Source organism: Lissotriton helveticus, chromosome 9 (assembly GCF_964261635.1).
Source record: "Lissotriton helveticus chromosome 9, aLisHel1.1, whole genome shotgun sequence".
Lineage (NCBI taxonomy): Eukaryota > Metazoa > Chordata > Amphibia > Caudata > Salamandridae > Lissotriton > Lissotriton helveticus.
The window spans coordinates 283,049,200-283,066,537 of NC_136070.1; the positions used below are offsets into that span (position 1 = coordinate 283,049,200).

The 17,338-nt window shown below is 43.9% G+C and overlaps 1 protein-coding gene across 2 annotated transcripts in view; it reads right to left on the reverse strand.

Moving 5' to 3' along the window:
• CEP128 (centrosomal protein 128) overlaps window positions 1-17,338 on the reverse strand; it is a 704,507-nt gene that overhangs the window by 122,471 nt on the left and 564,698 nt on the right. For both annotated transcript variants that reach the window (XM_078659994.1, XM_078659995.1), the window contains exon 20: window positions 9,786-9,809. In XM_078659994.1, coding sequence (XP_078516120.1) covers window positions 9,786-9,809 — 24 coding nt within the window. The remainder of the gene's footprint in view (window positions 1-9,785; window positions 9,810-17,338) is intronic.

A 17,338-nucleotide genomic window follows, 5' to 3' on the forward strand; every position in this document is an offset into this window, starting at 1 on the left:
CATTTAAGACAAAAATTTGTTAATCACAAGTGCTTTAACTTCTTTTTTTAAGTTAATGGTAGAAGGGATCGTCCTGATTTCCGGGGGCAGGGAGTTCCAAATTCTCGGGGCGATACCTGGGAAAGCTCGATCATAAGTTTTTGATTTACGGAATTCCTGAGGCTTCAGCAAAAGGGTGCTAGTACTTCTGGTGGACTTGAAGCCCACCGATAGAACAAGTTTGTGTGTGTGATAAAGTGGGGTGTTGTAGTGTAAGGCCTTATGAGTCAGGCAATCAATTTTTTGTTGTATCCTTGGCTTTCGCCCTCTGGTCCGGAGTTGTGGAATATGGATGCACAGCAGCCATGCCGACTTCAGGAGAGTTGAACATTGGCTTTAGCATGCAGAAGCAGCAGCGCATGCAGTCGCTGAATAACAAAGTTGTAATAAATTGTACATTTGGGCATTCCAAGTTGTTCATATTAAAAACAAGGCGTATGTGCAACATTTAAACAACAAGACATTGTTCTATGGTATTTTTCTGTGAGACAGAATCCCCTATTTGTTGAAGCACGGCAGCAATGATGGGAGAGAGGGGGTGCAAGCGAGGAGGCAACAGATGGCAAGAGATGGCCAACTAAAATAAAAATTTGTGACGCCTCCTGGGTGGGAATTAACCACCCAAAGGCAGGACTGATGGACACTATTGACTAACCACAGCAAAGGAATTTCGAAAGGCAGGCCAATCAACCAACCAGAAGCACTGGGTGTGTTAACAAGCCAATAGACTGAATACAACATGCCTCGCAGACCAGCGCATGTTCGGCCCAGGTACGACCTAAATAGTGGCCCAGTGAATGAGCAGGGTTAAGAGTTACCACTAACGACTCCAGTTACTTCTATTTAAGTCTCTACTAAATTCTCTTGGAGAATTCCTCTCTTTCTCTACTTTTATGCCCCAGCTGAGAAATAACATTCTATATTGGAATAAATGAGTAATTAAATTTTATTTATTGAATTATTAAAATGATTTGTACAACGGCGTGCAACACATAACTGAAAGAATGGCATTGTGAGCAAACACTGGCTCTGCAGCATCGGCAAAAGAATAAAAGAGAAATGGCGCATTTATGTATCTACCATGACTTCACGGCACCCTAGCGTGATAATATGGTCACCCAGCATGCACACACATACTGAGTGACACTGTTGCCATTTTGTTAATTTTATTATTTCAGGTTCCAAGATGGTAGATACCAATTTTGAAGAGGTAGATTAATAATAATAATAATAATAATAATAATATGAACATGAGCAAAATCAACAAACTGCAGTTGCCAGGCTCTCTCAAAATGTTTAAAAAACATTGCATTTCACAATAAAAACAGGAGCAGCAGGTAAGCAACTAAGGAGCAACAGCTGAGATAGCTCAATGCGGGGAGGGGGAACAGTGAGTGGGGCTAAAGAGATTGTGGTGGGTGAGTAACAGCATACTAGGGTGAGCGCAATAAAACACGCGCATTCCCATAAAGTGCTGAAAGAAAAAAACAAAAGTAGTTCTCTGAATGTGAGAGGTGAAAAAATACAAATTGTCCAATCAAAAGAACGGTAAAGAAAATATGCACCAGGGAAAAGGAGTTGGCCTAACGGCTAGGGCGGTCGATCTCGAATCTGGGGAACCGGGTTCGAGTCTCGGCAATGACGCTGATCATCCTGGGATTCTGGTCAAATCACTTATTCTCCCTGTGTCTAACAAAAATAAATGTGTCCTCATGTAACGTGCTATGTAAAGTGCTCTGATACCCGATACCGGGTTAAGTTCGCGCTATATAAAGCTCTGTAAACAAACAATTTAATTTAATTTAATTTAATTGCGGGTTTATATAGCGCTAGGAATCGACTCCCGGAGGAGTATCTCCACGCTTCGACCGCTGGGGAACCCGTCCTGGCTCACCCTGAGAGATGGTCCCTGATGGGTATCTCTAAGGTGCGACCAAGCATCCCCGGCGGTCTGGGGGGGCCGTTGTGAAGATGAGGCAAGCTGATGCCCAGAGTTGCCGAGTGTGGTTTCTGACTAGAGTAGGCACCGAGGCGAGAATTATCGAGTCCGCTGACCCTGGTCCACGACCCTGCCACGTCGGGAATCGAACCCTGGTCCCGGGCCGTTCTCTGCTAACAAACACCAGGTTACTGACAACACAGGAATAGGAAAGAAAGAAAGCCAATGAATAAGAGGCATGCAAATGTGATTGACAAGAAAAACAACCAATCATCCTCAGCAATGGGGTTGCCCATACTCTGCACGTATTTTCCACAATACCAATACTTTAAACTGAAAGCTCTTAGTAGGTGAGACCTAAAAAATTGTAGAATTAAAGAGTTCCATAGGTGAAGGTGGACACAGTCTGATATTCATCACCTCATCCCTTGGGCATAAAAAACATATTTGACACTTCTGCACAAGTATCTTTTATTTCAAGCGCCCTTTAGACCATACAGCCTTGTTTATTGTCCCAAGAGTACTTATGACCATAAGGATAGGAGTATCCTATGCGGACTGTGTGCAAAACATGCGCCTGTCTTGCGTCCCGGAGGCAAAGTGATTTGCAAAGTTGATTTGATTCAATAATTTCACCCACATTTAAAAAAAAACAACTCTTCGCCATGATTCAGGGAGTAGTCAACAGCACATCCCTCTGCACTTGTGTCTTTTGTCAGAAGCATTCGGTAACTTCCTGAAAGCCAGTTTGAGGGGCTTTCATTAAATTCATGGAATGGGGCCTCACCCACAGCTTTGAGTTCCATGCATTTCTAAATCAGTGTTTGATGCGACCTAACGCTTTTTGCGTAATGAGGTGTGCACAAGGGGAGTATAAGGCCTGTTCCACCGTGTAAAGGGGAGTGAGTTTTTGTGGGTTTCTTGGGTGATTGCCCCAGCAATCCTAGTCAAAAGGCAGAGAAGTGATGTACAGGGGCAAAGACAAGCATAAAGTTAATGAGTGATATGCGAGGTTGCCGGGTTGTAGAGGTCTAAAATGCATTGTGATGTAGTGTTCTTTAAAGAGGTGAGTCTTCCACTCCCTCCTAAATTGGAGCAGCGTTGGGGTGGTTCTGATGGATACAGGGATGTTGTTCCAGATCCTGGGTGCACAGCTGGAAAAGGCGTGCTGCATTTCTTTTTTGCATCAAGACTGGCGCAATGTAGTCTTGCCTCGTCACACCAGGCAGTCTGGCAGCCTGACTTTGGAGCCTTTGCACCCGAAGTTGGTTAAGATTACACACACTGCACAATACACTTCAAGTTGCCAATACAGATGCATCAGGTGGGCAGAGATGGAGAGGTGGAACAAGTCTTTGCTCATGGGAAGGATAAACACACAAAGGTCCTACATATATAATCAAAAAAGTATTTTGTGCTAAGGGACTTTACAGTCACAAATGTTTCACTCGTGTTTATATAGTCTTACTGCTTGCATTGATCCCACCATTAACATATTTCAGTCTTGGCAGACATAAGAACCAAGCAACCCTGAGCCTCACCGTTTTTTCTAGCACCACAGAAGGCAGTAATATGACAATCTTAGGCTTAGTTATATAGTCTTAGGGTTCCACAGCGGACTAACTCAACACAAAAGCACATCATCTTCCACAAAGGGCATACATTGGGAACAATGCTTCAGTTGAACACCCATTACTTTGGTAGGCTGACATTCTCAGCATGAACGTTTCCGAAGCAGGTGCCTCCTCATGGAGAGCAAGGCTGCATGCACAAAAATATGGCTTCGCCTCCCCAGAGCTAGCTCCGGCTCCCTAACGCCATTCTTCTCCGTCACGGGGTTATGGTGTGTGCCAAGACCAGGCTTCAATGGCTACCCAATGTAAGCATTATCCTGAATAAGGACAGGTCAAGCAATCTGGAGGCCCATCATTTATCCTTGACATCAAGAGCTTGCTGTTAACTGCTAGTGACCTCCCTTTTCTTCGTGGCCACTGTTGTGAGTTTACGTCTATATGTTACTATTTCTAGTGGCCATGTACACTCTAGCGTGGATCTGCGCCTGGCAACGTGTTTGCACACTTTTACTCTTTTGTGTACAAGGGTCAAGATGAATAATCTGAATCACTCTGTGAATGCAGTCATAGTCTCTGATCAGTTTCCAGGAAGTAGATGTTCAACTGACACAAAGGGCAATAAACACTAGCAAAGCCAAAAAGTCTGGCTTGCATTCTGATTCTGACTAATGCATTAAAATCCTTCTGCAGTTAAAACACATAACAGGTGCGTTATGTATACAATGCTTCTACTATATATAATTTAAGGTGTGATGATATAGTGTGGTAAAATACCGCCCCATGCAGTGTCACACAAGCACTCCATAGGAGGTGGGATGATACATCGAACAAGCCAATAGCGCGAGGTGAGAGAGGGATGACTCTCCTCATGGAGCCAAAGCCAACTCTGTGTGGATTTTAAGGACCTGGTAACAACAGGAAAAACACAGCTGCACTATCAAGCCAGGCTTAAAATGCAGCAAAGCTGTTTCACTGTGGTGCCCCCTCACCCCCCAATTCTGCAGGTCATCCCGGGAATGCAGAGGAGGTCTTTACCCACTAAGTGGCAGAGGGAGGACCTGGTGGCCGTAGAGCAGCACAACCGACGCGCTCAATCATGACTACCAAGGCGAGGCAGCCCCAGAGGAAAGAAGCCATGACTGATGGAGGTGTCCCCAGTTGGGTGTATCGGAAGCATTGTAGGGGAGACAAGAGCAACAGCTGTCTCCCACTGCGACTTTCATTATGTGCCAGCAGACAATATGGAAGAAGCATTAATTCACAGCTGCACAACATGAGCCATCTCCAAGTGCCTCATCCATTTGGAATGTCAGGACATGAGCACTACTGAGCCCGTAACTGACCACCTCTCCCAAACTGCTGTACCCTAAATAAAAGTTCAGTATGACAATGTGATGGGCAAAAACTGGTCTTTAATCCACGTCTACGTCTATTGTTTGAAAATTAGGGAACAGAGGCAGACGTGCATGCACTATTCTGACAAAGACAACACAACGTGGTCAAGCTGCAAACCACTGCCCAGGTCTCCTGGGTCCACATCCAATAGCTAACAAATTCACATTTAAAATTACTTTAGACATGCATGCTAACCACTGAAAGATCTACTTTTCGCCTACTTTGTGCTTTAGGACAAATAGAATAGGACTGTTTGCATTCTCAGCATCGCAAAATAGGAACTGTAAGCCTTATATAAACTCCAGGAATAAAGCAACAATAACATTAAACTGCAGCAACTACAAACATCCACCAAAATTAAACTGCAGCAACTGCAAACATCTACCAAAAACTGCAGCAACTACAAACATCCACCAAAATTAAACAGCAGCAACGTTCAAACAGCCACCAAAATTAAGCTACAGCAACTACAAACATCCACCAACATTTAACTGCAGCAACTACAAACATCCACCAACATTAAACTGCAGCAACTACAAACATCCACCAACATTAAACTGCAGCAACTACAAACATTCACCAAAATTAAGCTACAGCAACTACAAACATCACATCCACCAACATTAAACTGCTGCAACTACAAACATTCACCAAAATTAAGCTGCAGCAACTACAAACATCCACCAAAATTAAACTGCAGCAACTACAGCCATCCCCAATTCTGTAACCTGGCAATGCATCTAATTTAATTAACATTAACAAACACTAGAAACCTTAACTGCAGACGGACTTCAATTTTCGTTCATGACTATCACAGAACAAAATTGCTTTGTTTAGAAGTTATTTTTAGTATAGCTCCGTTTATTGGTTCAACAGTTATGCAGTGCAGTATCTTTGTGTCTATTCTCCGTAGGTTTCTATTACATATTTCTGTATAGATCTCACTATTGACATGTTTCTTATGGTGTACCTCTAACTGAAATTATTTTAATAAAGCTTCTTTAAATTAAAAACTATAATAATGTATAAATCCAGGTACACGGAATCACCCTTGCACTTTCCAATTGTAGCCTATACTTTCCACAGATAATTAGATTAATTTAAAAGCTCCAAGCTGCAGCCTCTGCATCACTCCTGAACGAGGGGCCACCAGTTCTAAAGGGGGCACCAGTTCTAAAGGGGACACCTGCATATGTAAGTAAATCATTATTGGTTTTTTTCTGTTATTTAGACAGTGCAAATTGTAGGTAATTGTTTTCCGTATTCTAGGATTGAGTTTCCAAACAGTTAAGTTTTCCATCACAGAACGCACTCTGATCCTGTTCAAAGAGATGGACAGTCAGTCAAGTGAAGGAAATGTGTATTTATATACAGTGCGAACTTGACCCGAAATCAGGTATCAGAGCGCTTTACATGAGCACCTGTTGCGTTACACGAGGACACATTAATTTTTGTTAGGCACGGGAGATCAACTGATTTGCCCAGAATCACAGATGTTGAGCGTCTTTGCCAAGACTGGAACCCGGTTCCCCAGATTTGAGGTTGAAAGCCCTAGCCGTTGGGCTACATCCTCTCCTCAGGAATGTGGTTTGTCGGTACAGTAACCCATTCAATGACCAACAAGTCTTTGTGCAAAGTGTTACGATACTCAACATCGTGACGATCACCTACGAACAGAAATTCAAAATGAACATTCAAGTTCTTTACTAGGTACCAATACCTGTAGATTTCTCCTCTTTGGGCATCTGGTACTTCTCAAATGAGGGTAATGGCCAGCTACACAAACTGATGCACTGTCTTTATACCATCTGGGAGAACAGGTATAGCGCTCCCTGCAACTACTCGATCCTTAATACATATAACTTCACAACTTCTTCCACTACATTAGTACACCACCTAGGACACAAGTTAAATGCATGAATTTCGGCCACCGGGAGAAGTGAAGGTCACAGGCCAGTCTTCCCCCGGGGTGCTCCGTACTCAGCACAGCACAGGGTGGGCTAGGTTAGTTAGGGGAAAGGGACAGGTTTGTGTTAGAGCTATATAGGCGCCAGGATGGGCGTATCCGGCCTCTTCCGGACACCGAGCACCAAAGGGAGTGAAAGTTTACGAGGTCCACTCTCCCACCCTACATGTTGTAGGAGGCTTTTGGGTGGTGATCTGTTTACAGCGTGTTGCCAATTTAGGGCAGGTTACAGGGCATAGGCGGTATTTTGGGGGGTGGTGAGTCACATGTGGGCATATCCACCCCTCGGGGGAGAGGAAGGGAGCACAGGAGACTGAAGGCGGTGTGCAGGATGCAACGAGCAAGGGTAGGATCTTCAATGGATGATGCTTGTAGGTCAAGTGAGGGAGTGTCTGGGTATATGGAACGAGGTCAGTGAGTGAAAGGGGGAAGAATGATGCAAAGGATATGGGCTTACTTTGGAATTGAAAGCAGGTGAGTTGTGAATGGTGAGGGAAAAATGGAACTGTTAGGTTGTATGTTCAGATTCATAAGTTTGAGACATCGTTAATTTGAATAAAGTTCAATAAAATGTTTCCAACCATATCCCAATAAACGGTCTTTATAGCTAATACAACAACGTGGAGTGTGGTTTTTGCACGATGCTTTATGAATACATCTTTTCCACTAAGTTATTATAATGCATTGTACTTTAACACAATCACACTCAAAACAAAACAAATGATCCACTGCTCCTTGGCTGTCGGGGCTGGCGACCTACTTTAATCTGGAGCACCCCCATGCACAGCTGTATAGTCAAGATGTTGGGCAGGAGGGGAGCAACTGTTAGATATCTAATTCCAAACTACAGTGATGCATTGATGGAGAGGCATTCCTGGAGTCCCATGCCAAGGGGTAATGAACCATGGCCACTGCAAGGAGCAACTGCACATTACTCAAGTCTCAGAGCCTGATACAGAGACTGCTGAACGATTCCTTAAGTGTTCATCGACAGTCAAAACATAGGAAGCACTAAAGCAGTTCTTGCGATTAGGGACCAGTCCTCGAATGCTAAATTGCCCTTTAGAGGCGTGTTCTTTGCATCCACTAAAGGGAATATTCCTGAACTACGCCACATTAAGGATTTGGAGGTCTATAATGCGGACCCGCACGTCTCTGAACGCGGAGCCCAAGGGAGTACATTTCAGGATGGGCAGCTTGATGAGAGAGGACTGCTGCTAAGTACTGATCAGTCAGGACGTGTTACTCACTAAATACTGTTCCGCCTGGGTGAACACTTCACTAATGCTTGATGCATCAAGCTGGACATTTCATTAGCTGCAGATCCATCAGAAGGACGCTTCACTGGCCGATTCGCATCTCGCTGCCGCACTGGGTTTGTAACTACACAGGCGTCAGAAGGTTTTACAGATTGCTCAACAGCGGGCTGAATAGTACCATTAATGGGGGGTCCATCTCCCAGGCTTCTCTGAAGACTGCTGACACACTGGCCCTACAACTGTGCTGACTGCTTTTTCCTTAGACCAGGGATTGTGCTGACTGACTGGTGACAATTACAGCGACTCCACTAGCCATGGTTGCTCAGATAGATCTGCACCGCGTGAAGGGGCAGCTGTAGTGACGGCTGATCCCCCAGACGGGCCCTTGTGCTAACTGTGGACTCTTCAGATAGGTGGAGGGCATCTGTGGAGGCTGCTGCAATATCAGAATGCAAAGTCCTCCAGTAGGTGATTGTTGGGTCAGCAGTTATCAGACAAACAACTGTACGACCTGCTGACTTTGAGACAGACAACTGGAAAAGACTGCTTATTTTAAATTGGGGACTATACAACCTGCTGACTCGTTGGACAAGTTACCGTGAAGAGGTCTGATTTTTCAGCCAGATTATGCCAAATTCCACAAAAGAACAATAACAATCCTTTCCAAGACTGGGGTATGGTTTGGGACTGCTGTCATTGTGAAATCTGTACCATACAACTGTCTTCCTCCCACTGCAGTTGTGATTTATAAAAAGAACAAAAAACGTATCTCAGGTCAGGCAACTGTACTGACTGCTCACTTACATGGGCAACTGGAGGGGCTCATTTGGACAACTGACTTCCCTGACTGTTGTTTCGTGTTTAGAGTTTACAGTCAATTCGGTAAACACCAGGGCACGAGTCGGGGGTACACGTGGGTGGGTGCCCACCCACTTTTTTCACAGGGTGAACGCCGTCCACCCTGCCAAGAATTTGGGCCCCACTAAATAATGTGCTGAACTCGTCCCGGTGTAATTTCCAAACACCAGGACACTTCCAGCAACGCTTGTGTAGTAGTGGCGAAATAACGAGCCCAATTTTGATGCCACATGAGAATCAGTTATTTGCACTATTTTCTTCACCTGTCCATGACACCTCATCCTCATGTAAATCACCCACTTTTTCCAATACCCCCACATCCTTTCTCCTGGGCACATTGTGTATGTATTCTAATATGTTATTCATATATTTGAAAATACGACGGTGTGATTAAATACCACTGTTCAGTCATTTATTGTAGGTATTGTGAGTATCTGTTTATTGTGTTCTCTTGCAAAAATACTGTTTACTGGGACCATCCCTTAGTGTACTCTACTGAGAGGTTGGCCAGGGGGCGCCACTCCAATGATGCATCTTCAGAAGCCACAGACTCACCAGTGAGGACAGCCCTGTTTAGAGAAACCGTCGGGCCTCACATGTCAGAGAGGAAACATTTCAGTGCAGGCCAGAAGCAGCCCCTGGCCTGGGAGCTTCATGCAACGGGCCAAGCCATGAAGATAATCAGCCTTATGCTGTGCGGTTATTTCACTTTCAGACTTATGGTAATCCACAGCATAAATAAAACGAGTACTCACCATTTCTAGATCCACAACACGGTCCTGCAAAAGAGAAATAAACCACAACTCAGTAAAAAGAGGACTGTATGCTTGATTTTCATATATATATTGGCATGCTTAATGCTTACACGTTCAAATAGACTATACAAGAGTTCTGCATAATCACTTGGAGTCTGTGTGGGTGTGCTGTAAACTTTAAGACAACATAAGAGGTGGTCTCAATGTTGTAGCTGTAAAGAAAAAAGCTGCTAGAGGCTAGCTAGAACGAGGCACCATGCCGGCTAATCATAAAAATTGTAATAATGCTTTTTGTGGAAACGATTTTTTTACTGCATATTTTCCATTGAACGGTACATTTTAAGCATTAAGTGGGTTTCAACGTTATAAAAGAGCTACGACCTAATTTTAAGTAGGTAATAATAAGTAGAGGAAGGAAAGGGAAATAATAGTGAAAGAAAAGAAAAACATCAGGAGAGATGGTAGCGACATTAAAACGCAGTGCACAACTTCCCACTAACAAACAATTAACAAAACATCTGGCCACCTCCCTAAACTCGACCTGCTGTTGTCAAGAGCTCCACAGTTAAAGCAGGAACATTTCACATGTATAGAGCAATCTCTTAGTCAGAGGGAATTACTTTAGTTTAGTTCCATTACATAGAGTCTCTATTATTCGTATAATCATCCCATTGTGAAGCTTATGCCTTATTACTATCAACTGCCCATTAATCTGTTAATCCGTCAACTAGGGGGAGTGAGCGATAATGAGTTATCACGTTCTCCCCTTTGTCTCTCAGATATCTGTTCCAAATAGCCTCATATTCTCTCATTTTCTCATTTATTGTATGAATAATCTTTGATGCTATTTAACACATTTCTCCCATCCATTTATCTGACGCAGATGGTGCTGGCTACTGCCTAAGGGTTCATATTTTGGTCATAGCATGGCTAGCAATCTACTGCTTAATTTGTTTGATCCAGCTACCTCCAATATGTCATGTAGGATGGCCAGATGTGCTGATGGCTGTATGCGATGTTCTACTGTGGTGTTGACCTGATGTCATGAATTCAAGCAGTATATATTATTACATCCCACTTGTTTGCAACGCCGCCACTCAGTGTGTGGCAGTAGTTTTGCTCCATGCAGTTTTACAGGTGGCTAATGCCAGTCATGGAAACTTTTAAAACATAAAATCTGACTGTGGCTACTTCTCGATTGTTTATCGTGCACCCTTCTAACAAGGCCGCCCATCGACAGGAATAGTCTCAGCCCATTAGCCTCAGCCAGTATTCTTTCCATCATTCAGCGTAGGGGAAGATAAAGTATCTTGTTTTAATAAACTGTAAAGACCTCCTCATGGGAAGATCAGAGAGTCAGACTTTCACCATACACATTAGAATCCAAGAACCTGATCTGCAGAGTCCCTTAGGGGTCATCTCTCATTCCCATCTTGTTCAACATCTACATGACTCTGTTTGTCAACATCATCAGATCCCAAGGTATAACCATCATATCCCATGCTATGAGTGGGTGTGTAAGTGCCTAAGTGCTGACACCCAACTAATCCTATTCCTGACTGACAAGACAACCACCACCAGAACAAACTTCACCAACTGCATAATCAAGGTAGCAGAATAGATGAGAATGAACTGCCTGAAGCTCAACGCTGCCAAAACATAAGTGCTAGTCTTCGGAAACTAGAACTCTCCCTGGGGCTCTACCTGGTGGGCGTCAGAGCTGAGACCCACACTAAAAACCACTGGAAACACAGAAACCTGGAAATCATCCTGGATGATAAACTCAACATGACTGCACATGTCAACACAGTTAGCTCATCCTGTTTCCACATCCTAAGTATGCTACATAAGATCTTCAAAAAGGCTGCCCCAGAACAACAGGCATACCATCACGGAAGAACTCATCACAAGCAGACGCTACTCCTGCAATATACTCTATGCCGGGGTCTCCAAACAGCTCTTACACAGACTACAGGCCATCTAGAACCCCGCAGCAAGACTCATCCCCAATTTCCAACATAGCACTCACATTTCACCACACCGGCGAGAGCTCCACTGGCTCCCCATACACAAATGCATCCAATTCAAACTCCTCATGCACGCATACAAAGTTGGACCAGCATACCTGAACAATCGCATACACTTTCAACAGATGACAAGACACCTACACTCGCCACACTCTCACTCGCTCATACATCCCACATCCACAAAAGTAGAGCTTGAGGTCAATCATTCTCCTACATCACACTCAAAATCTGAACAACCTCCCTCAACAAATCAGAGCCTCCTCCTTGCTTCTTGAATTCCGCAAGAGGCTGAAACCCTGACTGTTTGACTAACTCTCTGGGGCTTGGTTTCTACTTATCTGCTCAAGTGCATGGATACCTTCACAGGTGATCAGCACGCTGCACAAATCTACATAACATGACAGGCCTGGTATCATGCCGTTGTAGTTTTCCCATGTAGTGAGGTCTTTTTTGATGGGTGATTCAGGTGTCATTGTCTGCTCTGTGCAGAATATTCTTGCCAGTTCCAGGGGGCTGTGCTGTTTTTTCTCTTTTACACAATTGGGGCTGATACTTCAAAATGTTCTACTTTTGCTTTTGTTTCAGATAAAAAGTCTGCTGAAGTGAATATTTGTTAGTACTCAAGGTGATATGGCCTGTATTTCTTCACTGTCAATATGATCTGTCTAGCTTACTGGTGTCTCAGTCAGCATGCTAGAATTTGCACTTGCTCAATGTTCTGTTATCTCCTCTGGATCTTATTCAGTGTGCCCTCCGGAACTCCACAGGAGGGCCAAAAGCCATCTTTAGTAGATTCAGCAGGCAGTGGCTCAGGAAGGACATACTGTCTTTTTCTAATTTTTCAGAGATCCCTATGATCCTTAAGTTATTTCTTCTACTTCCGTTCTCCAGATCCACAACTTTCTTTTATAGTTTTCAAATATCCAGGCTCGATTCTAGGTGGTCATTCATTCATTTTTACACTGTTGCCAGTCAATCCTCAAAGATTACTAGTCTATGTTGGAAAGTAGTTATGTCCTTCCTCATTCATTGTACTTTTAGTGTGTTACCCACCACTGCACAGTCAACTGAGTAAATGTACATCTTGTTGTCTGTCAATTCTTTCAGTAGTGTGTTCCGTACAGAGTCTGAGATAGAATTCTTTTTTATCCGCAATCATTGTCCACATGCTTCCCTTTCACCGAGTTTGTCACAGCTTCCAACAACAGTAGTTGTCTCAGTGATTTCATTTTGAACACAAAGGAGTCGGTAAGCCATCTGGTTCGCAACTTTTTTCACTGGTTTCCAGGAGAATGCTGCATGTACAGCGTGGTGTAGAGCCCAGGGGACTTTATCAAAGCCTGTGGAACCACAAAGGTTAGTAAGGTCTCCTGGATTGGGAGGTAAGATTAATTGAGCAGCCATACACGCTTCTCGTGTAGCAATTCACAGCTCAGCAAAGTTCAGGTGGCCCTTTTATTGACAAACATGTTGAGGGGTTGAAATCATTCTTCTGCCATCTACTCTAGTAACAGGAGAGCTGGAGGAAGAGCATCCCAGAGGGAACACAGACACACTCAAATACAATACAGCAGAGTTTTGGATAGGAAGTATTCAATTACTCTCTAATTAGTCTTCATGGTAGTTCCAATCCATGTTTTCACTCAGGTGGTCTTCTGTTTCAAACATCACAGCTGAGCGTCTGTTTTGCTGAGGCAGTGTTCACGTATTTAGCCTCACCCAATATGGTCACAATTATTGAGTGGATAAATGACTTTTCTTTATTTCTATGCCCTTAGAATCTGGTAATGCTCCACTTATTTTGTCTGTTGTTAGTGGATATGCGCAAGAATTCTACCCTATTGCTTGGTCCCTGAATTCTAGTAACATATCATTATGGTGTATGCTCTTGCTGCAGTCTCCTCCCTTGGAAGTGCTCTTCCTCCTTTCGCACGGATCGCCCCCGTCGCTCCGGACTCCCTTGTAACGTCCACCACTATCAACACTGCATCCCACTGCCTGCTGTGCTCAGGGTTTTTGTTCTCCTGTCCACAGCGTGCCTCTGTAGTCTTTTTTTCTGCCAGATCGCTCGCTTGGCCTGCCTAATCTTATCTAGGAGCACTTGTTGCTGTGTCTCTGCCGGAGCCAGTGCACCCCTTCTTATCATTGTGTTGCCTTCTGTGGGCTCCCGTGACAAATATGTCACTGTTTCAACATTCAATCCGGCTACTGCTCATAGGAAAACATACAAATAGGGCTTTGGGGCCTGCAGGCACTGGGGCGCTCTAGCAGGCTGCAGTCATACTCTTTGGCGCCTAGCCACACCTCCAATAATGTGTTTTTTGTATAGCACTTCAGCCTGCCTGTATCAGGTTTACTATGTCCCAATTTCATATGACTCCGTTTATCTCAGGAGTATGAAAGCCTCAGTTGACCTTGCTTGAACTTGTGACCTGTAGATCACCACATATGTGATTGGAGAGTTAATTTACTGAGCCATCTAGTGGCGAGTTGACACTAAGAATGCAGAACTCAAAGGATTACCAGAGTAAATTTTGGTATGTAGTCCTGGACAAAGTTACCTTACATTGAACAAAGCAACCGTAACCCATCCTGGGATCCTTTCCCAGTCATAAATATGGCAAATGCACCTTTTCCTCTGTCAGTGTGTATATATATATATATGTGTATATATACATATATATGGTCACCAACAGGCAGTTATAGTTAGGATCTATTTTCCATAGGAAAAGTGCTTTTTGGTTTGCTTATAACTGTGGTACCGTTATCCCAAAAATTGGCCAGGTATGTTCTACATGGAAAGTTTCAGAATGCCACGTAAAAAAAGGGGGGGGGGGGGAGGAAGTCAAAAAAATGTGTGTTTCCAATACAGTTTCCTATACAATTTCCCATTGGGATTTTGAACCTGACGACAGCCCAAATTGCTGGAAGACATTACACCAAATTTGTCAGAGAGGTCATTATTGGTCCAGAAAGCGCTCTTTTTGTGATTTGGTGTAAATCCGTTCAGTAGTTGCAGAGTTATTAAATGAAAAACAAAATTGTAAATCTAGGGGTGTGGACCTTCCACAATTCCCCAGTGGAGGATCCGCACAGTCATGCACCACCAGCAATGCCATGAATGGCTGACCACAACCTGACTGGGAGGCTGCGGCCAACATTTTAAGTTTCAGGGAACCGTCATGGGGTCTTAAAATGTAGCTACAAAATTATTAAAGGAGTCAGGGTACAGGTACCCTGACCTCATGGGTGTGTTGGAGGAGTGTCAAGGACCTATGTTGGGTAGGAAATTGAGTTATATTGTTTTTTTTCTCACTTCGGGAATCCGTGGATCTCCGCAAGGCTCAGCAGTCCCTGTGTAAATCTGCAACAGATCTGCAAATCTTGATGCACTTTGAAAAAAAAATAAACACTTTCAGACCCACTGAGACATCCACACAGGTACCCGTTTACAGACCCCGCACATGCAGTTACTCACAGACCTACGCAGGTTTTCATACACCCACTCATAGAGCCATGCAGGCACTCTCAGACCCACTCACAGACCTAAATAGGCACTCACAGATCAATGCAGGCATTGACACATCCACTCACAGACCCACTTACAGTCCCACACAGGTACTCACCCCCACTCAGACACCCACTAACAGGTCCAAAGACACGCACAACACCACTTACAGACCCACTCAAACACTCACAGACCCACACAGATGCACACCCAATCACAGATCCACACAGCAACTCACACACTCACTCACAGACCCATACACTCACTCACTTGCCCACATAGGCACTTACACACCCACTCATAGGCCTACGCAGGCATTGACGCACCCACTCACAGACTCATGCAGGCACTCATAGACCCACTCAGATACACCATACTCACAATAGACACGCCTACACCCACTAACAGCTCCACACAGGCACTCACACACCCACTCACCGACCTATATATCCATTAATAAACTCACCCTCAAATGTTACAGGTTATAGTTGGGAAGTAACATTAACAAAATAGTAATTGAATGAAAAAACAAAGATTACAGGGACTTTATAGCTGGGAAATAACCTTTAAAAAAATTGAAATTCACAGTAAAAACAAAGGTTACATGGACGTTATAGTTAGGAACCCGCATTTAAAAAACAAATAATTAACTGAAAAAAAACAAAGGTTATAGGAATTTTTCAGTTAGGAAATAGAATCTTAAAAACTTTAGAAACTCACTGAAAAAAATAAAGGTTATAGGGATGTTATAGTTAGGTTCAGATTTTACACACACAAAACCATAGAAATTCATCAGTTATTGTTATCTAAAGCAACTATAACTCGTGCCCTCACTATGCACTGCTAATTACCCCACATATTTCATTGCTTATGACATCTTCAATGACATCATTGATAATATCACTGCATCATTTGCAGTAAAATTATTGATGAGAAAACTGTGCATAGCGGGTGTCTAGTTATAGTTATTTGAGAGAACGATAGTTGCTGAATTTCTATTATTTTGTGTGTGTTCACAGCAGAGGGGCCCACGCTGAGCTCCGTGGTGGATCCGCTGATCTTCGAGCTCCCCAAGCAATAGTTTTTCCACAGATTCTTGACCATGAGGGGTCCCCCATAGACCCCTCCATCAGTCCCATGGGGTCAGGAAACATATTATATACACACACACACACACACACACACACACACACACACATATATATATATATATATATATATATTAAGCATGGGCGTAAAATCCGGTCAGTTCGCGGAATTTGAGGATTTTCTGCAATTTCGCGGTCCGCGAATCTCGCGAAATTGCAGAAAAATCCGCGAAATCGCGTGCGGGACGGATTTTCAAAAACTGAAGTACATGAAGCACTTACAGGGTTACAGCAGGTGCCCAAGTTGAAGCTAATTTCTTTGTAACCATTTACAAAATGGTTACAAAGAAATTAACTTCAACTTGGGCACCTGCTGTAACCCTGTAAGTGCTTCCTGAGCGGCGCCTCCAGAGTTGTTGCCTACTTGCAAATATTCTCTGACCCTGCTCTGACCCTCGAAGCAGGGTCAGAGAATAGTTACAAGTATGGCACAATGCTCCATGCTGTCACAAAAATTAAACCACAACAGGAAGCACTTACAGATAAGGAAGCAGATGCCGGACTTGAATCTCAAATTCGGTAACACATTAACAAGCCCCCGGTTGAGGCTGGGCAGTTGTGCTTTCTCCCCATAATCTAGTGGTGAACCAGAGGGTGCTGTGATAAATCAGAAGGTGCAGTTGTGAACCAGAGGGTGCTGTGATGAACCAGAGGGTGGCAGTGGTGAACCAGAGGGTGGCAGTGGTGAACCAGAGGGTGCTAGTGATGAACCAGAGGGTGGCAGTGATGAACCAGAGGGTGGCAGTGATGAACCAGAGGGTGGCAGTGATGAACCAGTGGGTGGCAGTGATGAACCAGAGGGTGGCAGTGATGAACCAGAGGGTGGCAGTGATGAACCAGAGGGTGGCAGTGATGAACCAGAGGGTGGCA